The 26873-nt window shown below is 41.6% G+C and overlaps 1 protein-coding gene across 3 annotated transcripts in view; it reads left to right on the top strand.

The window, feature by feature from the left end:
* Positions 1–26873, top strand: part of TMEM245 (transmembrane protein 245) — a 118971-nt gene that overhangs the window by 42099 nt on the left and 49999 nt on the right. For all 3 annotated transcript variants that reach the window (XR_016314854.1, XM_089689071.1, XM_089689072.1), the window contains 2 exons: positions 21674–21778; positions 24759–24841. Coding sequence is in view for 2 of the 3 variants with exons in the window: in XM_089689071.1 (XP_089545197.1) it covers positions 21674–21778; positions 24759–24841 (188 nt within the window). In the remaining variant the exon portion in view is untranslated. The remainder of the gene's footprint in view (positions 1–21673; positions 21779–24758; positions 24842–26873) is intronic.

The following is a 26873-nucleotide window of genomic DNA, read 5'->3' on the forward strand; positions in this document are numbered from 1 at the left end:
AGAAATGCATGCTAAGGGGGGGGGGGGGGGGGTTTCAAAGGGATTTCTCAACAAAATACAAAATGGAGACATGGATGGATGGGGGAGTTTGCTTTCAATATTAAACATAAATTAAATAGCATTTTTGGTTTGTGGTTCTCGGATGCAGTGTAGTTCCACTTTAATAATTTGATGTGACTTGATACCATAGTGTAATACAACTTTGTGTTAACCCTCATATCCTTGAAAGAAAGTTCTATATGATCTCTTTGTACAAATAAAAAGTGAAACCTTTACATTTGTTTGGTACTAAACATGACATTCCCTACCCGCCTACTCTCTCTGTATGTGTTGAGGACAGCAACGCTATTATATACTTTGGATAGTGGGTGTCAACAGGACTTTGGGAGGGGGGGGGATAATATCTTGTACCTTGGTCCTATTGTTTCGCTCTTGGCAAGAAGCATACAAAGAAGAGAAAATTGGTTCATGGAGAAGAAAAATCCAAATTACTCAAACCTATTGAATGTTTTGCCCTTTTAGACTATAATGCATTTTTAGAACAAATGGTATAAAGTAAATACAGTGCTCTGTCAGCTTTAAAAATGTTTTTCTCCTGATGAATTTATACAAAAAAAGTCTGAGTCTTCTGTCTTCATTTGCTACATGCTTGCTCAGAGTCTGTTTCTGAAGTTTTAAAACCAGATACAACCAAACCACTAAAATTTTCAGCAGGTGAGCAGTGAAAGCCCATATATGTTATGACAAGTATACCTAAAAAAACTGTCACTGGATTAAAAAGATTTATACTCATCCCTTGCTCATTTCCAGACTTTTCACTTTATTCAATAGTACAGCCAAATAATCTTTACTTCTAATGCCTACAAGCTTTGATTCTTTATGCTAACCCCCATGTCATTTAATGACAGGCTGGCAAAAGGAACCACAGAGTGCAGAGATGGACAATGTATCCAACACACCTGGAAGTGTGTCGAATTTGAAGTGACAGTTGCAGCACAAGAGAGCAAAGACTGGAGGAATAGGTGTCAGAACATTTGAGTGCTTTGCCATATGTTCAAAACACAATTCAAATTTGTTACAGGGTTAAAGGACAGATCAGATCTGAAATGTGGCCACTACAGTGGGGAGGCTATCAGAACAGCACAGTTGTAGAAAGGTGGGAAGGGGAGAAATTATCCCATGGATGCCACACTGCCTCGAACACAGCTGTCGAACCGGAATGTAGAGCAGTCAGGTATTCCATCTGTTGTACATCAGCAATAAGTTTAAACAAAGTTGACATCGAAGGCGGTATAGCGGAACCAACACATAGGAATGCTTCTTCTGGCCGCAGTCAGAATATGTGTGGAGAGTTTCCTGGACACCTTGGGAAGACCTGGGAACGGCAAGCTCAATAAAAAGTATAGGGGCTCAAAGGGGAGAGAGGTATGCAATAATAATTGTAAAAAAGACAAAACCTCTTCCCAAAAAGGGACAATGGATCCACAAGTCCAAAAAATGTGGAAGAGGGAGCCAAAGTCTTTCCCACAACGCCAGCAGGTAGAAGAAGCACTCGGGTTAAAAGCATAAATAACCTCAGGGGTTTTGTACCATAACATCAGAATTTTGTATGTATTTTCTTTATAAACCACACAGAAGATTTAGATGCGTTTTCCCAAATTTTCTTCCACTGTGTTAGATCGATGTCACATTGCAAAAACTGGGACCACTTGCACATGTAATGGTGAGTGTCGTTAGAGAGGGGGGTAGCGTCCATTAAGAGTTTGTATGTATTGGAAATTATACCCCTTTGATATGGGCCCTCTATACATAGACGCTGAAAGGGAGAGGGTTTCCCAAGAGTCAAAGTGGAGGATATGGTGGAGGAAAAATGGCGTAGCTGAAGGTATATATAAAAATTTTGGGAGGGGAGATCTTTTTTCTGGAGGTATGAGAATGGTTGCGACTTCCGAGTAACAGGATGCACTAGGTGGCACAATTGGAAGAGCCTGGCCTTGACCCAAGGGAGCATCTGGGACCCGGCCAAACTATCTGAAAGATTGGGGTTAAAGAGGATATTAGTCAGTGGAGAGCAGTCTGAGGCCAGTGCAAACCTGGTCCTACATTTCCGCCAAATACTCATGGAAAATTGCATGGGGCCGAGTAGGAGACGACGGAAAGGGGCAAGGTCTACCGAGGATGACCATAGGAGAGAGCAAGGATGAATCGGAGTCAATTGTAAGAACTCGATCTCAGTCTACAGATTGGGAGGGAACTGGGTGGACCATGACGGAATGAAACGGAGGTGAGTAGCATAATAATAGGTCACGATATACGGTGTTCCTAGGCCTCCTCTAGAGCACAGAGACAGTAGCACACTGGGTGCAATTCTATGCTGCTTATTATGCAGTTTGGACATGAGAACAGAAACGGGAAGAGTCGCAAATAAATATAAACGTTTGGGTAGTACAGTCATCTTTATGACGTTGATACGTCCCAATAATGATAAGGGCAGGGTATCCCAAAACTTTAAAGAACGTGAAATAGCTATAAATAATGGGGGGAAATTGGCATCATAAATAGAACTGTAAGAAGAAGTAAGATTAGTACCCAAATATTTTAAAGAATGGGTGCACCATTGATATGGAAAAGAGTCTTGGAGGGATGAGAGGACAACTGGTGATATGTGGAGTGGGAGCGCTTCAGTCTTTGGATGTGTTCACCTTGTAACCCGAAAGAGTCCCGAATTGTCCTAAAAGTTTATGTAATGCTGGGAGGGAGATTTGGGGGTTTGAGAGAGTAAGGAGAATATCATCCGCAAATAGGGATAGTTTGTATTCATGGCCATGGGCCATTACCCCTTTTATGTCAGGATGGGCCCGGATTGCAATAGCCAAGGGTTCCAAACAGAGGATAAACAATAGGGGAGAGAGTGGGCATCCCTGCCACGTACCATTCGACATCTGGAAAGGAGGTGAAAGAAAGGAGGCTGGTCTGACCTGTGAGGAAGGGTGAAAGTAAAGAGCTTTTAAAGTTGCCATGGAAGCCAAACTTCTCCAAGACCATAAACATATAAGGCCAACTGAGGCGGTCAAAAGCTTTTTGGGCAGCTAAGCTCAATAAAATAGTGGGGATGGAGGATCGGTTAACCAAGTCAACCAGATCAATAGATCTTCTGGTATTATCCACCGCATGTCTGGAAGGAACAAAGCCAACCTGGTCTCTGTGTATGAGCTTGGAGATGAGCCTAGATAACGAATGGCGAGGATCTTAGTAAAAAATCTTGTAATCAGAGTTCAATAGAGCAATAGGATGGTAATTATCTAAGATATAATGGTCCTTGTCCGGTTTGGGAATCAGAGATATATGCACGGGAAAAGTTGGCTTGGGGAACAATACCTCTGAAAAAATCGCGATAAACAGAAAGAAGATGGGGAGCTAGGATGCCAATGAAGGTCTTGTAATAGGAGTAGGGAAGTCCGTCTGGTCCCGGGGCTTTGCGTGAGGGGAGATGTTTGACTGTATCAAACAGTTCTTCAGATGTAATGTCAGCATTGAGGACCGCAATGTCAGAAGACGATAGCTTTGGTAATAGTAGGAGATTGAAAAACCTATCAAAAGAGGTTTCTGTAAAAGGAGGGTAGTAGTCTGAGGTCAAACAGTTGTAAAGGGACTCATAATATGAGCCAAAAAGGGAGACCATCACACGAGGATCGTAAGTAGGGCTCCTATTCGGCTGGACAATGGTCCGGCAATGTAGAAGGGGACTGTGCTTTAAGTCTATTGACAAGCATATGGTGGGGTTTGTTAGAAAATTTGTAAAATTTTTGCCTGACCCAGAGGAGAGATTTTGTGGACTTACAAGCATCAAGGGTTTTGATTTGGTCACGTAGGAAGGTCACTTTATACAGCCTAGAAATAGACGGCTTTGCAAGAAGTCTACATTCAGCTAGGGTTAACTGGCAAACTAGGGTAATCCTGGCATGCTCTGAGGATTTCTTCAGACGAGAACCCATGGAGATGCAAAGGCCGCCTTGTGGGCTTCCCATACGATCGAGGTAGATGGTACAGAGTCTACATTGTGTTGAAAGTACATATCAAGTCCCTTCGAGAGCTCAGCACGGAGATGTTCCGTGGTTAAAAAGGACTCATTGAGATGCTAATGGCCTGATTTTGGTATAACATTGGGGAATAACAAATTTAAGGTCAGGGAGGCGTGGTCAGACCATGTAATAGGGTTGATGTCAGAGGAAACTAGGAGCGGAAGAAGAGGAGCGGAAATGAAGAAATTATCTAGTCAGGAGTAGCAGCGGTGAGGTGTGGAGTAGAAGGTGAACTGTTTGTGGGTAGGTGTCGGGGATCCCGGCCGCTCAGCGTCGCGCGCATGTGCAGATCGCCGATTCTTCCTGGCCGGCGAACACAGAGATCGCGGCCGCGCATGCACACTAGCAATCGCGGCCGCACCAATGGAAACACAGGGCGCCCTATTTAAATCTGCCCTGTGCATTTCCAAATTGCCGCAAGGTCTTGTTCCTGTGTTCCTGCTAGTACGTTTCCTTGTTGCCAAACTCTGCCTGTTCTGATTTATTCTGACCCTCTCCTGCTCTGATCCTGGCTCATCCCTGACTATTCCTTGCCTGTCACTACTATTGGACCCTCTGTTACTGAACCCGGCGTGTGACCTGACCACTCTTTTGTCTGCTGCTTAGTACCCCATCTGCCCCCACTGTTACCGACCCGGCTAGTCTGACCACACTCACTCCGGCAGTCATCCATCCATCCCGCTCGGACCTGTCATCCCCTTTACAGCAGGCTCATCCTGGGCACGTACCCTCAGCGGGACCCTCTACCATAGTTGGGTGCACCCAGGGGTCGCGACCTGGTTCCAGTTGGGCATCAAGTCCATCTCCACCATCAGGGGCTCTGGTGAAGAGGCAGACTGGGACTTAGACTCCGCGTCCTGGGGAACCCCATTCTGTGGACCATTAGAGATCCCGTTGGGCGGAGCCTGACAGTACCTTGCAGCCATTTGGAAATGCACAGGGCAGATTTAAATAGGGCGCCCTGTGTTTCCATTGGTGCGGCTGCGATCTCTGTGTTCGCCGACCAGGAAGAATCGGCGATCTGCGCATGCGCGCGACGCTGAGCGGCCGGGATCCCTGACAGTAGGATGTCGAATCCACCAGGCATCAAAGAGACGATGCTCCCTGATCAATTTACGAAAGGATTTCGAGGAGGAGCATTGCCGCTTCGAAGGAGTGGACTCGAAGAGGACCTTCCTATCTTTGTGCGGTGAGAAGATTAAATTAAAGTCACCCCCTATAATCATGTGTGGAGCGGAAAAGGAGCCCAAAGTGGCGAGAGTTTGTGTAAGGCATTGTAATTGACCTGAATTTGGAGCATAGAGATTCAGCAAAATAAGGGGAGTGTCACCCAGCATACATTCTAGGAGAATGAAGCGACCATGACGATCGACTGTGGAGGAGACGACCCGAAGGGAGCAATGTGTCCGTATCAGTACTGCCACTCCAGCCTTACCAGATGGGTCAAAGGCCGAATAGGATTGAGAAAAAAAACCTTGAGGCAAAACGAAAGGAGCCTGATGACTTAAAATGAGTCTCCTGGACAAAAATATCTGCTCCTGAGGATCAGAGTTCCTTCAAAGCCATCCACCGCTTCTGAACCTTTGACATTATATGACAGAAGTCGTAAAGCCATCACAAAATGACAATGCGTATGGCACATGTACCAGCAGAAAAGATAAATGAGATACCATAGATGAGACAAAACTGAGAACTAATAATAAACAAACCAAAAACATTGCAATAAAGAACATAGATATCCGTAAGGATATGGACTTGGGAGAAACATCAATACCCAAGTTGTCCAGACAATTTCTCTGGACGGGATCGTGGGCAACAAGACAACCGGAACATATCAGTCGGCAAATCCGGCCAGAAAAATATGACATATGGGGGACCCAGCACAGGAGAAAAAAAAAGAGGGGAGGGAGGAAGAAGGGAAGGGGGTGGGGAAAGCATAAAACCCTGAAGAGCCCACAAAAGAACACCTCAGAGAAGCATCAAGCAGGCACGTCGCTGGAATGAGAAGGACGAGGACGTTGTGGAGTACGTGAAGGATGCTTCCGGCCCCTACGAACTGGAGTCCAAATCTTGTTGGGGGTAGTGGAAGGACGAGATGGAGAAAACAGTAATGAGGAATTATCATCCGGCAGGGGAGGTAGTCCCAATTGCTTCAGGAAGGAGTCCGCCTCAAAAAGATTGTGTAGGGTAACTTGGGAATTATCTTTGGAGACGACCAACCTGAAGAGAAAACCCCAGCGATAGGGGACACGGTGGTGCTGGAGATGAGTGGTGAGTGGCTTCAGCGCTCGCCGTTTAGCCAGGGTAATCAGAGGGAGATCACAGAAGAGCTGAAGACTGTCCCCTTTAAATTCCAGGGATGGGATGTTGCGTACAGAGGCTAACAAGGTTTCCTTGCTCTAAAAAAAAAAATGGAAGCGGACGATGACATCACGTGGTCTGGTGCCATCAGCAGGTCTGGGACCTAATGATCGGTGAGCCCTGTCCATGCGCCAATCCGCTTCCGGGACTAAGGGGGCGGTTGCGGTAAAGGACGAGATGTCGGCGAAGTTGGGAATCGACAATAGATTCAGACATACCGCGGATGTTTTGCCGGCGTTCCCTGTTTTCCAAGTCCTCTTGTTGGAGCTGAATTTGGGACATGGTGTGCTTCAGATACGCATTATCTTCTTCTAAGACATGGACGTATTGCACCAATTCATCAAATTTATTCTCCAATTGATCCGCACGTTCCCCAATCTGCGCTATTTCTCCCGGAAGATCCAAAGCCAACTTGCTCACTTCAGCGGATATAGTGGCGGTAATATTGCGTAAAAATACCTGCAGCTTTTCCTCCAGCGCTGATATCGTGAGAGCAGGTGAGACATGAAGATTGGCAGAAGCAGGTGGTGAAGGGCTCAACGGCGATTTCACTACAGCGATCCCTACAGTGGTCAGGGGTTCGGATTCCTCCATCTGGGGACACTGGGGGTGTGAGGAAGTTGGCTGCATTACAGAGGCAGCTGCTGCAGTACTTCCGGCCGCCACTGAGGGTCTGCCGAAGCTTGGCTGCATTGCTGAGGCAGCTGCTGTAGTACCTCCGGCCACCACCAGGGGTCCGCCGGAGCTCGGCCATGGGATCGCAGCCGAAATTGAGGCCGGGGATTGCGGCCTATGAAGGAACCGCTGCAGCGGTGACGACCGCGGCTCGTGGCGGCGGGGAAGGTGGCTTCCAGCGCCCGATCTTCCCCATGATGAGGCTGGGGTATGGAGAGCTGGGTGCCTCGCTGATAAGTCATCCAGGGACGCCTGTGGAGCAGCGATGCACCGTGGGTGAGCCTCTAGGGCGGGAGGTGAGCGGAGCTCAGAAGGATGCGGCCATCGGGGTTCCCAGCCGCGCATGTGCCCCTCGATTTCAGTTTTGTGCTGATGTTTTGCAGCTAGTTTCTCTTGGATCTTCAGGTACTGATAATTTTTCCCTGCAACTTTACTACTTGCATTTGGCTTAGCTGTACCCGATTGCTGGTTCACATTGGTGCAATTTCTGATACGACTTGAATCGTAGAGAATCGCATGGCAAGAGAAATCACATTATTCTCACCGGTGCCCATTCATATCAGTGCGGTTTTGGAAAAGATTCCTGTGCTATTTTGGTAAGATTTCAGTGCAATTTTTGCCTCCATAGACTATGCTAACCAAATCAAAGTTGCACAACAGTCGCACTGAAAATGACATCAAAAGTGCATCGCAGTAGTGTGAAGCAAGTCTAAAGCTATCTAAAGCTATCATGTCAAACACCTAAAGCCTTTGAAATTCTAGCTTGGCAGCCTTGAGAAAATAGTAATGAAGTGTGTTCTATAGATTTAGTGGAGGACTGATAATTTGTTTAGGTAAAAAAAAAAAAAATCTTAAATCTTTCCACTAAAGCATTTTGTCTGCTGAAGATGTATGTTGTATAATTTCTGACAGAACTGACTTTCTCTTGGGGGTGAGTGGTATCCTCTTAAGAAGCAGAGCAGTAACTATAAGGCCTCGTGCACACTGGACATTTTTACAGCTGCTTCTAAGGGCCTTTTTCCCTGCCTCTATGCTTCTCTGCATGTTGGCCTATATGTCTTTGCACACATAACGTTTAGACCCCAGATCTCTCCCTTGCCTTTGATCAGATGCTTTCACAAGCCAGTAATGGCTTGTTTACATCCTGGCTAAACTGGAGGTGACACAAACACGTCGCTTCCAGTTTCTTATACTATAGAGATCAGTAATGTTCCAGTCCTCAGTCATCTTTGGTCAGGCAGTGGAACCACCGGCACCAGTCCGGGGTGGGATGGCAAAGCCTGGGAAGGCAGTGGGGGAGGCCCCCTTCCGACGTCTGTAAATGCATTCCAGTAGCTAATTAAACGAGAGGATTGATTTTTACATAAGAGCACTGCTGGCTGAAAAAAAGATGAAGGGATTACCTGCATTTTTAACCACTTTCCATCCTGAGGATTTACCCCCCTTCCTTACCAGGCCTCTTTTTGCTATTCAGTGCTACACTTTCAACTGGTAATTGCGCGGTCATGCAATGCTGTACCCAAACAAAATGTACGTCCTTTTTTCACACAAATAGCTTTCTTTTGGTGGTATTTGACCATCTGTGCAATTTTTATTTTTTGCGCTATAAACAAAACAAGACCGAAAATTTGGGAAAAAAAGCCAATATTTTTTACTTTCAGCTATAAAAAAATATATAGTAAACTCAGTCATAAATTTAGGCCAAAATGTATTCTGCTACATGTTTTTGGTAAAAAAAAAAAAAAAAAAACTCCAATAAGTGTATATTGATTGCTTTGTATGAAAGTTAAAGCGTTTACAAACTAAGGTATAGATACTGCAACTGACGCCATTTTTTGCTATACAGCGCTGCACTAACTGACAATTACATGGTCATGTAATACTGTACATAAATTAAATTTATATCCTTTTTTTCACACAAATAGAGCTTTTTTTCGGTGGTATTTGATCACCTTTGCGCTTTTCATTTTTCGCACTATAAACAAAAAAAAAAATACCGACCATTTTGAAAAAACACCAATATTTTCTAATTTCTGTCATAAAAAAAACCCTCAAATTTCATCATAAGTTTAGGCCAAAATGTATTCTGCTACATGTTTTTTGGTAAAAAAAAAAAAAAATCCCAGTAAGTGTATATTGATTGCTTTCTGTGAACGTTATAGCGTCTACAAACTATGGTATAGATAATGGAATTTACAAAGTTTTTACTTTGACTGCCCATCACATTTCTTTAGGTGCTAACATACCAGGATAGTACAAGTACCCCCAAATGACCCCTTTTCGGAAAGTAGACACTCCAAGGAATTTAAAAAGAGGCATGGTGAGTATTTTGCAGATCTCATTTTTTCTCACAAAGTTTTCAAATATAAAAAAAAAGTTTTTGTTTTCTTCATTTTCCAAAAACTGGTGGCAACAAACGAGATCTGCAAAATACTCACTGTGCTTCTCAAATTCCTTGGGGTGTCTACTTTCCAAAAAGGGGTCATTTGGGGGGATTTTGTGCATCCTGGCATTTCAGGAAGTATGAGGAAATAAAGCCCTTTAAAAGCCTGAAGGTGCTTATTGGATTTTGGGGTCCTGTACTTGGCTAGTCAGCCAAAACGTCTCACACATGTGGTACCCCCATACTCGGGAGAAGTAGCAGAATGTAGTTTGGGGCGTAATTCCACATATACCCATGGCATGTGTGAGCAATAAATCATTTAACTGACAATTAAGTGTAATTTTTTTTTTGTTTTTGTCATTTTCCAAAAACTTGTGGTAAAAAAAATGAATTCTTCTATTGACTCAATATGCCTCTCAGCAAATAATTTGGGGTGTCTACTTTCCAAAAAGGGGTCATTTTGGGGGGCGGGGGCATTTTATGCCCAGCATTAGAAGTTTATGCCACACATCACTCACTTTTCTAACCACCTGAAGACCAAGCCTTTTCTGACCTTTTGTTCACATGAAAAAAATCCGTATTTTTTGCTAGGAAATTACTTTGAACCCCCAAACATTATATATTTTTTAAAGCAGACACCCTAGTGAATAAAATGGTAGGTGCTGCAATTTTTATGTCGCATAGTAGCATAGCGCAGCGTTTTTTCAAACGCATATAAAAAAAAAAATACACTTTGTTTTACTTTTAATGCACAAAAACACAATATATTGGCCAATTAAATGGTATAATATAAAAGATGATGGTATGCTGAGTAAATAGATACCAAACATGACATGCTTTGAAACTGTGCATACCCTGTGCAATGGCAACAAACTGCATACATTTTTAATATCCATAGGCGACACTTTAAAAGCCTTTACAAGATACCATTTTAGATTTAGAGCGGCGGTCTAGTGCTAGAATTGCTGCCCTTGATCTGACGTTCATGATACCTCACATGCATGGTGCAACTGCTGTTTACATACTGACACTGGGTCAATGCTAGAGCACGCGGGGGAGATTCCTTTATTTTTTTTTTTCTTAAGTTATTTTGAATTATTTAAAAATTTTTACACTGTCCCTTTTCTAAATTTTTTTTCTTTTTTTATCCCTTTTAATGCTATCACAGGGAATGCAAATATCCCCTATAACTGCAATGGGCATTGTCATTATTACCTCCTAGATTGTAAGCTCCAAGGAGCAGGGCCCTCGAACCCCTCGTGTATTGTATTGTTACTGTATTGTCTCATGTACTGTCTCCCCCTATAATGTACAGCGCTGAGCAAACTTTTTAGCGCTATATAAATACTGTAGAATAATAATAGTCTGAAGTTCAACCATTTAAAAAAAAAAGTTGTAATCCTACACTCTCACAGTTCATCTAGAAGAAGGCAACAAAAACCCTTCAAAGCATGATTCAAGTTGCTTCTGCAGGGGAAAAAATTCCTTCCTGATCCCCTGAGAGGCAATCAGATATTCCCTGGATCAACTTTACCTATAAATGTTAGTATCCAGTTATATTCTCTGTATCTAGGAAAGAATCCAGGCCTTTTTTAAAACAATCCACTGAGCTGGCCAGAACCAACTTTTTGAGGGAGTCTATCCCACATTTTCACAGCTTTCACTGTGAAGAAACCTTTCCGTGTTTGGAGATTTAAATTTCTTTTCCTCCAGACATAGTGCCCCCTTGTCCTCTGTGATGACCTCAGGGTGAATAACTCTACACCAAGTTCACTATATGAACCACTGATGTATTTATACATGTTGATCATATCCCCCCTTAATCTCCTCTTCTCAAGAGAGAATAAATTCAGTTCCTCTAATCTTTCCTCATAGCTGATCTCCTCCATGCCTCTGATCAGTTTGGTTGCCCTTCTCTGTACTTTCTCCAGTTCCCCAATGTTCTTTTTGTGAATTTGTGCCCAAAATAAACTGCATATTCCAGATAAGGTATTACTAATGATTTGTACAGGAGATAATATATCCTCTCTCTCTCTAGAGTCTATACCTCTTTTAATACAAGAGAGGATTTTTCTCGCGTCAGAAACCGCAGCTTGGCATTGCATGTCATTATTAAGCTTGTAATCTACTCATACTCTTTTTTTTTTTTTTTTAATCTGGGATCTATCAGACTCTAGATATCTCCTCTGCCCTTACATTATCTAATCTCACCAAGATCGGTGTGATCAGATGCTTTCCCGATTTACAAATGGTGCTGTTTATATCTTGCAAAAACTGAAGTGATGAAATTCTCATAGCTTCCGATTTCTTAGACTATAGAGATGATTGGCACCATTCTGGTCTCCAATCAGCTCTATGGTCAGCTGGCAGAAACACCTGCATTATCAGGTTCCCCGATGGCACGGGACTGCCTGAGAAGGCCATGGAAAGCAGTGGGGGAGGGTGGCATCTACTCCCACTGCTTGTAAAAGCAATCCTGCAGCGAATTAGCCACTAGGATTGCTTTTACATGAAAGCCAAACTCCGGCTGAAAAAAACGATACCAGGTATAACCACGCAAAGTCTAGTGATGTACCAGTACATCGCTGATCCTTTTTGGGTGTATATGCTATGTTTTTTTTGTTTTTTTAACTGCTGATGAAAAATCTCAACCAACAGCACTGCCCACACTGACTTAAGTATATTCTCAGAGCAAGACCCTGTTGCTGTCAGAATAAACAAGTCAGTGCTGCAGCTGAATGACATCCTCACTCCTCAAGCAGGCTTTTTCCCCCTTTCTAAGATGGGTATTTACAAGCTATTGGTGGAAGCCCCAGCGATTAGGTCACACTGTGCCATGTGCCAATTCCAAGTTTGTACAAATGTCCAAATAGTGGCATGCTTGCATAAAAATTGTCCACTTATAAGTGGTAGCACATATGGAAAAAGGATGACCCCCAAGTCCCAAACTATCGTGCCACTGCTGCCCATGTAGTCTGGGCATCCGGGGGGCTCCACGTGACTATCTTTTCCCCCGTAAATCCGAAACTTGTATGAATTGCCTGTTGCCCTCTCACAGGTCTTCTATATCTTGACCCCATATCTAGCAGGCTTACTGGGGAGAAATTGTTTGAATGGAAGGCGGCCAGCAAAATTAATGAGGGACTCATCAACACATGTATTGCTGGGTAGTATAGACATCTGCAAATTTTTGGTGATTTTATGAGGGGCCGAATTTTGTGGAGCCGGTTAAATTCAGGGTCACTCCGAGGACAACAGTGTGTTGTCATTGAAATGCATAAAACACATTATACTCTCATATCTATGCCTGGCCATGGCAGCAGAGAACACGGCATATGATGAATTGGGTCTGCGGACCAATACAACCGCAATTAATTTTGTTTAGTAAATATTGAGGTTTAGGCCCAAAAAAACTTTAAATTCGGAAACCGTAATAAGTTTCCATGCAAATGGTCTGGCAAGGTTTGAATTTGGGTTGGCAGCGATAAACTGTTGTGCATATAAATTGCTTTGATCCACAATCGATGCATATAGATCTTCCGTGAAAAACAGCTCCGAAAAATCAAGGGGAGTAGTTAAATTTGCTGTTTCCACCTGAATTCCAGGTTGGGCAGTGAATGGGGGAAGTACGGGTGCTGCAGAATTTGTGGGCTGCCAATCGGGGTTTGCAAGCATATCCGGAGGGATACTAGGGGTTCTACGGGCCTGTGTGCGAATTCTTGGTGGCTGCGGGACAATACTTGTGCTCCCCACCGCACCAGATTGTACTGCACTTATGGGATTCGCCACAGAGCACCTGGCTGTCAGGGACTGCTTGAGCCGCTACAAAAAAAGTTTACCAGCAACTGCTAACAGAGATCAGGCCTGATTCTGCGAATACTAGTTTTGTGTAAAATTTATAAAGTGACAGTGACCTACTGACACTGCATGTGCTGGGGGAGAAGTTGGGGCGTAAGCATAGGTGCTAAACGCATGTGCAGGCAGGTGCCGGGGCTGATCCCGCTAACGCTGCTTTTTTGGGGACTCTATATTAATGTGAACGCTGGTATAGTGCTGATCTGATCAAAGATATTGATCTGTTCAGACACTATACTAGCAATGGAGGTTTGTGTATGTGAGCGTGTTCCTGGCAATCAAGGGGTTAAAAGTGATTACTGGTGTACTGACTGGCAATCTGACGCTATCTGGCAGGGGTGCAAAACTGGGAGTGCAAATCACGTGTATGTGTATATATATATATATATATATATATATATATATATATATATATATATATATATATATATGATTTTGCGCACCTGTGCAGCCCTGTAGCAGTATTTCTACTATAGGGCGGACATGTCCAGTAAAAAAAACTTAAACTAATTTCGTCATAAATTTATGCCAATATGTATTCTGCAACATGTCTTTGCTAAAAAAAAAAAAAAAAAAAAAAAAATCCCAATACGTGTAAATGAATTGGTTTACGTGAAAGTTTTATAGCGTTTACAAATGGTATAGATACTGTAATTTTTTTTTTCTTTTTTTACGAATAATGGCGGCGATCAGCGACTTATTGAGGGACTGCAGCAGACATTCTGACACTGGGGGGGAAATTAATGTCACTGACATCCCCCAGTGACACCAATACAGTGATCAGTGCTAATATAAAGCACTAACACTGTACTAATGACACTGGACTGGAAGGGGTTAACAATGAGGGGTGATCAAAGGGTTTACTGTGTGCTGGGAGTGGTTTACTAGGGGGTGGGGGGGTGTTCTTCACTGTAAGCACACTGCCCTGGATGTCTGCTCAACCATCCAGAGCAGTGTACCCAAATTGGCAGGGAGGAGGACTGTTGGTAAACAAAACAGCCCTCCTCCTCATTGGTGATCCTCGGCAATCATCGGGTGCTGGCGGGTAATCACTGGCTGGGACCCGGTGATTGACACCCGGGGCCACAATTGGCGGCGCGGGTAGGTCGTGTGCCCTACCCGGAAATATGTATATGTACGTGATTTTACTCACCCCTGCCACCATGTAGCAGTATTTCTTCTACAGGGCAAACGGTAAGTGGTTAAAGTGTAACTAAAAGCAAAACCTTTTTTTTTTTTTTTTTGAATAGTGGAGAGGGATCAGAATCCCTGTCAGTTTTTAATGCTATGTCTGCCCCCATAAGGGAGATTCTCGCACACTATTTGTCCTGTTTACCATGATCATCGAAAGTGAAAGAAAATCCCAAATTTTTGTTTTCCCCAGAAAAGTAATAGAGGGGAAATCTTCCAAAGGAGCCACTAATTCTGGAGACATGGGGTCCCCAAAGAATTCTCTTAATTTGCAGGGATTTCCTGTTGGCTCTTGGAAAGGAAGTGAAGGGAAATCTCCACAATGGGACACAGATGGTGAAAAAAAAAATCTGACGGGTTATAACCCTCCCTTGCTAAATTAAAAATAAAAGTTGTGCATTTTTAGTTCTACTATAACCACGTCAACCCCAGGATGTATAGGAGACTGAAGTGGTTAATTGTAAGCAGCACATTTGTAGGTTTCCAGGCCATTGTACTTGGGGGTGGGGTGGTACCGCTTGCATTACTGGTTGTAGTTTTTCCTGAGGTTGCTGCTGCAGTGGCTGTCCATTCTGGGACCCACAAGTCGGCGGGTGCCCCTGCAGGCCTGGAGATATATTCTTTTCATGGTCGTGGCACTTTTTTTGTAGCAGCTAGACTGTTTAAGGACTTTACCGATTTGCAGAGGCCCTCCTGGAAAAGTGGGTGGCTCTGTCTATGGTGGATCTGCACCTTCAGTGTTTCCATAATTCCAAAGTTGTTTGTGGAGGAGTCCCCGCCTTCCAAGGTTTCCTGCGGATCGTAGACCGCGCCAGTCATCTGCACTAGGTTATGTTCACCTGCAGTGCCCCTGGCATTTAGTGGGAGAGCCGATGTGTTACAATCGGTCTCCCTTGGGGGAAGCTGCCCCCCAGTATCTATAGAGAACTGGTGGACCAGTTGGTCCAGGGATTAAAGTACACTGTGAAGCGTCCCTTGATGTGACTACACTCTCTGCCTTTCCATTGCAGTAGTGGTGCTTCCGCAGGTTTTTGATTCACATGTTGGTCGCCTGGCCAGGCTTCCACGAGGACAGTCGTTTGTGGGGCTACGGTGAAATAATTTCTTGAGACTCTAATGGGTGATGAGAGTACCTTCCTTCTTCAGAACATGAAGGAAAAAGGAACCAATCAGTAGGCTGATCCCTGGGTCCTCGACCAGCAGCGATGAATCCTGCTTCACTCCCACGGGTGGTGTTACACGCTCCTGGACCTGGAAGCCCTCTAAGCCTGCCCATTAGTCTCCCTCAGCATGACAATTCATCATCACTAATTTCCTGGTTAGGGGGTTGCCTTTGTTTGACCACCCTTGTTCCCAACAAGTGGCCATTGGAATCTTTCTATTTGGCCACACAATGGAGTTTCATTCCCACCTGCTGGATAGGTTGTCCCTCCTACCTGTGACTCTCACCAGTATGTCTGCTGCCTACATACAGTATGGAGCTGTGTAGGACTTGCTCCTTTGAGGAGTGGCTGCTAAGCTTTGCAGGTGGCTGTTTAGGATTCTTGGGGTGGTTCAGAGTGTTGGTAGTTGATTTGGCCACCCCTCATTATGTCACTGCTTGGGGACATCCCTGTTTGGTAATGGATAAAGAAGAAACAGTCTGTCAATGAATAAGAAAAATTTTTATTTTTTCTGTTACTGTAAAATCTTTTTCTCTGCGTTCATTGACTGACACAGCACCCACCCTCTATGGAGTTTTCTCCTTTGACATTGCTTGTGACTGACTGGGTTGCCTATAGTAGAGAGGGGTTTTTATGCCCAGAGAGGACTGCCCATGGGAGGTGCCAAATGTTTTTTTGCCTAGTATCCTACTCCCGTAAGTGGAGCTTTAAAACCCTGTTTGGTAATGGATAAAAAAGAAACGGCTGTGTCCGTCAAACTCAGAGAAAGGGACTTTATGGTAACGAAAAAAATCTTTTTTTTTTTTTTTTTTGGCAGGATCACCGTGTGAAAATAAAGAGTAACAAAAAAAAGACAGATACACTTTTAAGAGCTTCATGAACTTGTTATAACATTGGGTTCTTAACAGCAGATGGCAGCATTCAATTAAACTTATTTCAAAGAAAAAGAAAAGTGATAGGATCACAAGTCATTTCATAATTCATTATGGATTGATGGTGCTTAATTAGCTGGGTAAATCCCTCTAAACTCTGTTCGCCAGTTAATTCATTTTTCATGTATGGAAATGGTTGATGTATAAACAGTACAGTTTAGTTCTGTTTTAACCCTTTTCTGCTCGGCCTATAGTAAAATGACGACCAGGTGGGACTTTCGTTGATCCGGGTGGACGTTCTATGACGTCCTGCTGGATCGCTGCCTTGCGCGGGGCCGCGCTGCGGTGAGATCGGCCACCAGTAATGTCTGTCGGACACAGCCGGTGACAGATCTGTGTACGGGCCCATTGGCGGTACCATGTGATCGCCGTGACCAATCCTAACAGATCACATGACAATTGTAAACAATGGATGGCTTCCTTTCTGTTGCTAGCTGTGATTGGTCACAGTGATCATATGGTACAGACTGGGCCAATCACAGCCCATCTGCGTCATGTGATTAGCTGTGGTCAATCACCGCTAAATCACAACAAAACAAAGTGAATTGATTTAATTCAGTAAAATGCTTGCTTATAGCAATGTAATACATTGCTATAAGCAATTATAATGTGTCGGAATAAAAAAAAAAAAACTGATCACTTCCCAAGAGTAGTAAAATGTTACTACAACTCTGGTCAGTTTGTGTTAATTAAAAGAAAGAAAGAGAGAAATTTTATTTAAAAAAAAAAACCCTTTTTTTTTCGTACAGTCACCAGTCAGTGTCCCTGATCACCACCACACCAGTTATATGATGACGCTGTACTGCACTGGTGACTGCATTTAAAAAAGTGAAAACTTTAGTTTCCTAATTTTCCAAAAAATTACAAAATCACAACTTCAGAAAACTCGCCATGCCTCTTAGTAAATACCTCAGGCTGTCTACTTTACAAAAAGGGGTAAATTGGGAGATATCTGTATTGTGACATTTTTAGGCCTCAAGAAATTAGATAGGACGTTAGTACAGCAAGAAAGATCAATTTTCAGATATATGCCATAGTTTGTGAACTCTAACTTTCCTACAGTCGAAGTACTATACACTGATTTGGGTTACTTTTACCAATAATTATTTGTTTGCAAACTTTTATAATAGGAACAAAAAAACTTTTTTTTTTTTCAAAATTTTGTCATTTATTTAGCAAAAGATAAAAAACCCAGTGGTGATCAAGTACCACCATAAGAAAGCTCTAGTTGTGTGAACAAAAGGATAAAACTTTAGTTTGCTGAAAGCTGAAAAATGGCCTGGGCAGGAAGAGGGTAAAAGTGCCCTGAAGTGACTAAATATATAATTTGATAGAATTCAGTTATATCTGTTTTAAAAAAAACATTTGTTGATCCTGACAAAAATGTAGTGAATTCTTAAATAACCTGTGCACTCTGCATCTGCTGCACTGAAATCTCAAGCAGTGTTTTGTGCTCTGCCTGGTTTACCAATTTGGACTACAGAATGCCTCTCCCCTATGATATAGAAATGGAGAGGGGAAGGTGTTTATAGTTCAAGCAAACAAGCAGCCTAGGGTGGCTACAGCTCCATAGATATTAGTATAGTGAGTGAGCATTCTCACCCTAGGACAGAAAATGTTACTGGCAGGATTACCAGCTAAGGAAAGAAAAGGTCTAATGCAGATTTCACGTCTAAGAAATGATGAGTTGCAATATATTACATTTTTGTTCTGGAGTTAAGATCCATTCAAGCTGTTCATACATCTTAAAATCCGAATGCACAATCGCTTTCAGATTTACTAACAGTGTAGTCCAAGGGGCTGTATTTTTGGATACAAGAATTGATGAGTTTGTTTGGATAGCCCTTCTTAATGAATAATTGTTGAGAATTGTAAATGTGATGTACCGAGATGTATGAGATTGTAATGTGCGTTTTTAAAGTGGTTGTAAAGGCTGAAGTTCCCCCAACTTCCCCCTTATATTTACCTGAGCCCAGTCGCGATCCAGTACAGGGAGCAGTGACTCTAGGGCTGTGTCCCTCTTCATTGGCTCAGATCATTTTATCTGTTCTAAAATGTGCAAACTTCTAAGTGGGTTAAAACGTTATAGGAACTGTACATAGAGAGAAAAAACAAAGCATAATAGGTGTTCAGATTTGATTGCATACTCTTCCAACCAAGTATTGGGCAGACATTTACGAACTTAAAGTGAAAGTAAACGCACATCTGTATCTTTTACCTACAGGTTAGCTTATAATAAAGCTTACCTGTATGTAAAATTAATATCTCCTAAACGGTGCACGTTTTGGAGATATTTGCTTTTTTTTTTTTTTTTTTTTTTTTTTTACAGCTGGCGCATGCGCTTTGAAGAAATGGCATACTCATGAGCTTTGGTCCTACAGTCCTTAATATTGTGCTAGTATGTTATGCATATTAGCACATTGTGACATTACCTTGCAGGGAATTTGTTTTTTTTTTTTTTGTTTTTTTTTTGCAAGCTTTGGTTTACTACTGCTTTAAAGCAGTATTAAACCCAAAGCCAAAATGTAGTGTAGTGTGTTCTATGATTTATACACACTTTGTACGGCCTATCTCTCTTTAGATTTTAATGCACTCATGCTTCATCTCTTGGACCCACATACGCCCGATTTGGCCCATGTCGGGGGTGTGGGTAGACTCCGACCTATTATCTACTGCCCTGATTATGCTTGGAATTTGCTTATCTTGCATCTACCATTTTGTATTTGTATGTACTGATGTACATTGTATGTACAGTTGGGTCCATATATATTTGGACACCGGGCACAATTTTTTTTTTTTTTTTTTTTTCAGGTATTGACCAAAACATATTCAAGCTATGGTTCTATAATGGATATGGGCTGAAAGTGCGCACACTCAGGTTTAATTTGAGGGTATGTACATCCAAACTGGAGGAAGGGTTTATGAATTACAGCTCTTAAGAGTAGCCATCCCCCCTTTTTCAAGGGACCAAAAGTAATTGGACAATTGAATCAAAAGCTGTTTCAGGGCCAGGTGTGGGCTACTCCTTTGTTATTTCTTCATCAATTAAGCAGATAAAAAGTCTGGAGTTGATTCTAAGTGTGGTATTTACATTTGGAATCTCTTGCTGTGAACCTACATCATTTGTTCAAAGGAGTTGTCCATGCAAGTGAAACAGGCCATTGTAAGGCTTCAAAAACAAAACAAATCCATCAGAGAGATTACAGCAACATTAGGAGTGGCCAAATCAACAGTTTGGTACATTCTGAGGAAACAACGCACTAGTGAGCTCAGCAACATAAAAATGCATGGACGTCCACAGAAGACAACAATGGTGGATGATCGCAGGATCCTCTCTATGGTAAAGGATAACCCATTCACAACATCCAGACAAGTGAAGGACATTCTCCAGGAGGTGGGTGTATCATTGTCAAAGTCTACAATCAAGAGAAGACTTCACGAGAGCAAATACGGAGGGTTAACCACAAGGTGCAAACCATTCATAAGCTAGGAGAATAGAAAAGCCAGAAAACATCTAAAAAAGCCAGACCAGTTCTGGAAAAGCATTCTTGGGATAGATGAAACTAAGGTTAATCTGTACCAGAATGACGGGAAGAAAAAAGTGTAGAGAAAGCTTGGAACAGCTTGTGATTCAAAGCACACAACGTCATCTGTAAAACATGGTGGATGCAGTGTGAGGGCATGGGCATGCATGGCTTCCAGTGGCACTGGGTCATTGGTGTTTATTAATGATGTGACAGAAGCAGCCGGATGAATTCTGCAGTGTTTAGAGATATACTGTCAGCCCAGATTCAGCCAAATGCAGCAAAGTTGGACGGCAATTCACAGTACAGATGGACAATGATCCAAGACACACTGCAAAAGCAACCCAGGAGCTTTTGAAGGAAAATAAGTGGAATATTCTGCAGTGGCCGAGTCAATCGCCTGATCTCAACCCAATTGAGCATGCATTTCACTTGCTGAAGGCAAAACTAAAAGCAGAGAGACCCACAAACAAAGAACTGAAGACAGCTGCAGTTAGAGCCTGGCAAACAATCAGGAGGAAACCCAGTCTTTGGTAATGTCCATGGGTTCCAGACTTCAGAAAGTCATTGGCAGTAAATGATTCTCAAAATATTACAAATTAACATTTTATTTATTTTTATATTCAATTGTCCACTTACTTTTGGTCCCTTGAAAAAGGGGGGATGGCTACTCTTGAGAGCTGTAATTCCGAAACTCTTCTTCCAATTTGGATGTACATACCTTCAAATTAAACCTGAGTGTGCACTTTTAGCCCATATCCATTATATAACTATATGTTTTGGTCAATACCTGAAAAAAACAAAAATTGTGCCTGTGTCCAAATATATATGGACCTAACTGTACTTGGAATGTGCTTTTTTTTTTAAGTTGCGTTTTTTTCCTTTTTGTTTTTTTATCTGGTGATCTGGCCAGTAACACACCTTCTATGTTAGAGCACCCCCACTCTGGTCTTTCAGATAACCAAACAGGAATTTTATTTGCTCTTATAAATTACCAGTTTTGCATATTTCCTATTTGACAGAAGGGCCAACATAGAGCATACTGTATGCATGTGTTATTGGTCCGAGTGTCAAGATGGCAGATCACTGGGTTTTTTTTGTGTGTGTGTGTGTGTTTTTTAAGGATCAACTTTGGGGATTGATTGAGTGACATTGATAGGCTTATCTGGAGGTCTGTTCCCCTTGAAACACACCTGTGCAGATATAGAGATAACAGATTATATTCATATTTAATGATCATAAAATAATTGTTGCTTTTTTTCCATTGTAAATAACAGTGATTGCAGCTTAACTTCTAATACACTAATTGTAGTTGCTCTGCAATAAGTAATATGCTGTGACCACCTAAAAGAAAAAAATTAAATAAGATGTCCGTGTTTAATGAGCAGGGTGCAAACACTAATTTTATTATAGAGTGTTTTTGTCTTTTCTATACTGTATGCAATATTTTTATTTTTAGCATGCATCTATTACATTCTATCTCTTATATGAATTTTAATTTTTACAGATGATCATTTGGCTCGAGAAAACACTTGACAAAATAATAAGCATATTTATAATATTTTTGCTCGTCATTGGAACTCTCCTTTTAACCTTACTTTTGACAGCAAAGGTAAAGTTTTTACATATATAATGTGTTTTTACATTTTCAGAATTTAGATTTTTTTTGGCTTTGCAGTTTGGTCATTTTATTTTATTATTTATTTCTACCCAGTTATTAACTTGGTAATGATGATTTCCTAGTTCTTAATCTGATTATATAATGCTTCGGTAACAACCCATGCAATCTATACATATCAAGAAACCAAAACAAATAAGTTGATAAATTTAAATAAAAAAATATTGAACACATGAATAAAGGGAGGTGCAAAAAGGCATGGAAAGCCAAGACACCAGCTGAAATCCACCCATAATTAGAAATTCTGCCTCTTTTCTGTGCAAATTAATATCAGCTGGTTCATTCTCAACTGATGGCCTATAAAAGGTGTTTCATTACCAAGGTGCCACACAAGAAACCTCTCATGATGGGTTAAAGCAAAGAGCTCTCTCAAGACCTTTGCAACCTTATTGTTGCATAACATACTGATGGCATTGGTTACAGACGGATTTCTAAACTTCTGAATGTTCTAGTTAGCACTGTTGGGGACATAATCCAGAAGTGGAAAGAACATCATTTCACCATAAAACGGCCACGACCAGGTGCTCCTCACAAGACAGACTGACAGGAGTGAAAAGAATTATTAGATGAGTTGTCCAAGTGCCAAGGATCACTTGTGGAGAGCTTCAGAAAGACCTGCAATTAACAGGTACAATTGTTTCAAAGAAAACAATAAGCAATGCATTGAACTGTCATGGCCTCTATGCACACTCACCGTGCAAGACTCCATTGCTGAAGAAAAAGCATGTTGAAGCTCATTTGAAGTTTGCTGCACAACATTTAGATAAGCCTGTTAAATCCTGGGAGAATATAGTCTGGTCAGGTGAGACCACAGTTGAACTCTTTGGAGACCATAATACAAACCATGTTTGGAGGTCAAATGGAACTGCACACTACCCCAACAGTTTGGGAACATCATGGGGTGGGGCTGTTTTTCAGCATACGTACTGGCAAACTTAATTCCATTGAAGAAAGGGTGACTGGAAATATGTACCAAGACATTCTTGATAAAAGTCTGCTGCCATCTACCTGGATAATGAAGATGAAAAAAGGGTGGACATTTCAGCAAGACAATGAACCCAAAGACAAAGCAAAGGAAACTCTCAATTGGTTTCAAAGAAAATAAAGCTGCTAGAATGGCCCAGCCAATCCCTTGACTTGAATCCAATAGCAAATCTACAGAAAATACTAAAGATCAGAGAACATAGAAGAGGCCCATGGAACATTCAAGATTTGATTTGTGGGCTAAAATCTCACCTGAGCAATGCATGTGACTAGTTTCTCCATACGTGAGGTGTCTTGAAGCTGTCATTACCAATAAAGGATTTTGTACAAAGTATTAAATAAATTTATTTGTGTGTTCATTACTTTTGTCATTCCATTTTGTTACACATAACTTAATTTCTGAACGTATTTGTTTTTAGTTTCTTTGTATGTATGGATTACATGGGTTGTTACGGACATGTGGTGAAAATTTAATGTCAATAGCACCTTTTGGAAATATATTTACTGAGAAAAATGGTGATGTGTTCAATACTTATTTTACCTGCTGTATATAATATACTGTGTTTATGTATGTGCATATGTGTGTGTGTGTGTGTGTATATGTGTGTGTGTATATGTGTGTGTGTATATGTGTGTGTGTATATGTGTGTGTGTATATGTGTGTGTGTATATGTGTGTGTGTGTATATATGTATGTGTGTGTGTGTATATATGTGTGTGTGTGTGTGTGTATATATGTGTGTGTGTGTGTGTGTATATATGTGTGTGTGTGTATATGTATATATGTGTGTGTGTGTGTGTATATATATAATATTGTACATGGTTGGTGATTTCCCTATAAAATTGTTTTTAAACTATCCTAATACGGAAAGGATATTTACCATAAAGGAACCAACGGCACATTTTTTTACATTCTAATATGAAAATATACATGTGGAAAGGGTGGGGTGGGGGCTAGTGTGTAGTTTAAACGCCAGCCCTGGATTTAGGCTGCACTCTTCTTTTGGAACAAGGAATGCCAGGATTTCTAATCAGAAAACCCAACAGTAGCTTTTGCTAGAAAGCTTTGGGGGACATAGCATGGATAGGTCCGATCCATTCACTAACCGTGAGATTAGAGAGTGAAGGTGTCAGCCTTGGTAACATTGCTCATTCTCTCACTGCTACAGATAATGTCCTCCATCGTCATTATAAAGGAGGTGCAAATGGGTACATTTTGAGTTTTTATTTGCCCAGTAAGCATATTGGAGTACTGAATAGGTTTGGCTTGGCCTCATTTGCAGGAATGTGATTGCGCATTTGATTCTGTATGTAGTATGTAGTGAATATGTAGCGGATGGTTGGTCATGGACATTCCTGGAATAAGACTAAAAGTATAAGAAGTCATTGTGTGAATGCAGGGCTTATGTAGAATTCTCACATATAGAGGAAGACATGATAATGGATGTATATAGTATAAGAAAAATGTAAATGTTTTGCAATAGAAATTCCTGCTCTCAAAATGTCAAAATAGTAGAGAATGCAAATCGTCCAAAGGAGAGGGAGGGGCAGGTAATCTCAGGATGGGGGTGCAGCTGCATGTTTTGGATAGGACAAAGACTGTTTTACTTCAATGGAGCACAGCACTTTATTTTTCCCTATTGAGTAAAATCAGATATCTACATTGTACAGTGCAGGACACAGGCTGGATATTCATATAACTTGGGTTGTAGGCTGCTACCTGCAGGTGATTGGACACTGGCAAAGCTTTGCCAGCCACTCCTATAGACCTGCCCCACTTGATTTTATTGCTATTGTTCTTTTATGTGATGGACCTCTTTTTCCCTTAAAGAAAACTATGTATTTTGCAGGGTGGCTTACTTTTAGGATTTCTTTTGCAGTATTATTTAGATGGTGGCAGCTTACCTAAAAAGCTCTCCTTTCAAATATAGGTTCATGAAGAAAGTGTTCATATTATTGAAGTGACCAGCAATCTGATCAATGAAACTGTCTCCAATCATCCAGAATGGGCAAAGTGAGAACACTAAGCTTTTTTTATATAGACTTTTATTGCTTGGTTTAGCCAATTTTTAATAAATCACATGAGACACCACTCGTTCATTTAAATAATATACTGTATATATGATTGGGAAGTCTTGGTTCTGTGTTCCAGAAATTCTGCTTGCAAAGAATTGAACGCCATGCTGGTATGTCTCTTTCCAGTCCTGCTCTTGGCTGTTCTTTTGTATAGGCAAGAAACTGAGCAGCAGAATGGCATAGTGGAATATTTGCTATGGGAGATCTCAGTTGCGGGACGGGCTGAATTATCAGCTTATTAACTGCTCAAGAACAGTGTTAGTCTTTTGAAAAGCATTTATTTTCTATCCAGAGTGCTCATCTTGCTAAACAAATACCTAAGGTGAATAAGTTATAAACACATTATTAGAAAAATGGGTGGCATTGTGGACCTTAATGTAATTTCCTGTCAGTTGTTGTTGCCAATATTAATATAGAATGTTATGCCCCTCCCTTATCTTCTATTCTTGTCTTCTGTTATAATATAATCTTTTAAGTACTCAGCACACTGTTATTTACTCCTATCTGTTACTTATTACCTATAAGGTACCTATGCCAAAGAAATATTAGGAAAGAGGATGCTGCTGAAGATTGTGTATGTTACTGATCCTTATTGTATTATACAGTATAGTGTTTTGCTGCTTTGCAGCCTGAAATGAAGACAGTTTTTGTTTCGTCCAGCTATATTTACTCAGTTCAACTTATGACATCCACGTGAAAGATGTAACCTCAACGTGTGAGGGAAAAAAAAAATCAAAAGCAGACTCACTGAGTTAGAAAAAGGATCACATTTCTTCTAAAAAAAACCCCAAAAAAACCTCAACTAGGTGTAGCTAATTACCTTCCATCTTGGAGCATTTCAGTCTCTGGTAGTGCAGCCAAAGCAACTTTGGGTGGCAAGGCACTGTCAAAAGATCTCCAGGATAAAGTTGTGGTCCGGCACAAGTCAGGAGATGGATACAAAAAAATGTCAAAAGGCTTTATCAATGCCTACAAGCACAATGAAGTCTGTTATTAAGAAGTGGAAAGTATTTGGTACAACACAGACCCTCTTTGGATCATGATGTCGCTCCACGCTGGATGAAAGAGCCAGGAGGAAACTGGTCAGAGAGCCTACCAAGAGGCCTACAGAAACTCTGAAGCAGTTGCAGGAATTTATGACAGAGTGATCATTGTGTGCATGTGACAAATTCTCCACAAATGTGGCTTGTATGGGAGGATTGCAAGAAAACAACTTCTCAAAGGCCAATTACAATCATGACTGAGCTTTGCCAAAATGCGAAGATTCTGAGGCAACATGGAAAAAGGTGTCATGGTCAGACAAATGAATTATTTGGCCTCAACGCTAAAAGATATGTCTGGCAGAAATCCAATATAGCTCACCATCCAGATAACACCATTCCTATAGGAAAACACGGGGATGGTTATATCCTGTTATGGGAGTTTCTCTGCAGCAGGGACTGGAGCACTTTTCAGGATAGAAGGAAAAATGGATGGGGCAAAATATCATCAAATTCTTTAGAAACATATAATGTCCTCTTCCAGAAAGTTGTCAATGGGAAGAAAGTTTACCCTCCAACATGACAATGACCCAAACCACACAGCAAAAATTACCACGCAGTGTTTGAAGGAGAAAAAGGTGAAAGTCCTTGCATGGCCTGGTCCGGGGGTAGGCAACCTCTCCAGCTGTTGCAGGACTACAAGTTCCATCATGCCTCTGTAAGTCATAGCTGTAGCTGTCAATTTTTCAATGTCTCATGGGAAATGTAGTTCCACAACAGCTAGAGAGCCGCAGGTTGCCTACCCCTGGCCTAGTCAGAGCCCAGACTTGTGTTCCATTGAAAATCTATGGAATGACTTGTAGACTGCAGTCCACAAATGGTCACCATAAATTTAACTGAACTTGAGCAGTTCTGAAAAGAAGAGTGGGCAAATATTGCAAAGTCTAGATGTGCAAAGTTAGTAGAGACAGATCCCAACAGACTAAAGGC

Source organism: Staurois parvus, unplaced genomic scaffold (assembly GCF_062004578.1).
Source record: "Staurois parvus isolate SC_StPar_1 unplaced genomic scaffold, SC_StPar_1.0 ptg000468l, whole genome shotgun sequence".
Taxonomy (NCBI): Eukaryota; Metazoa; Chordata; class Amphibia; order Anura; family Ranidae; genus Staurois; species Staurois parvus.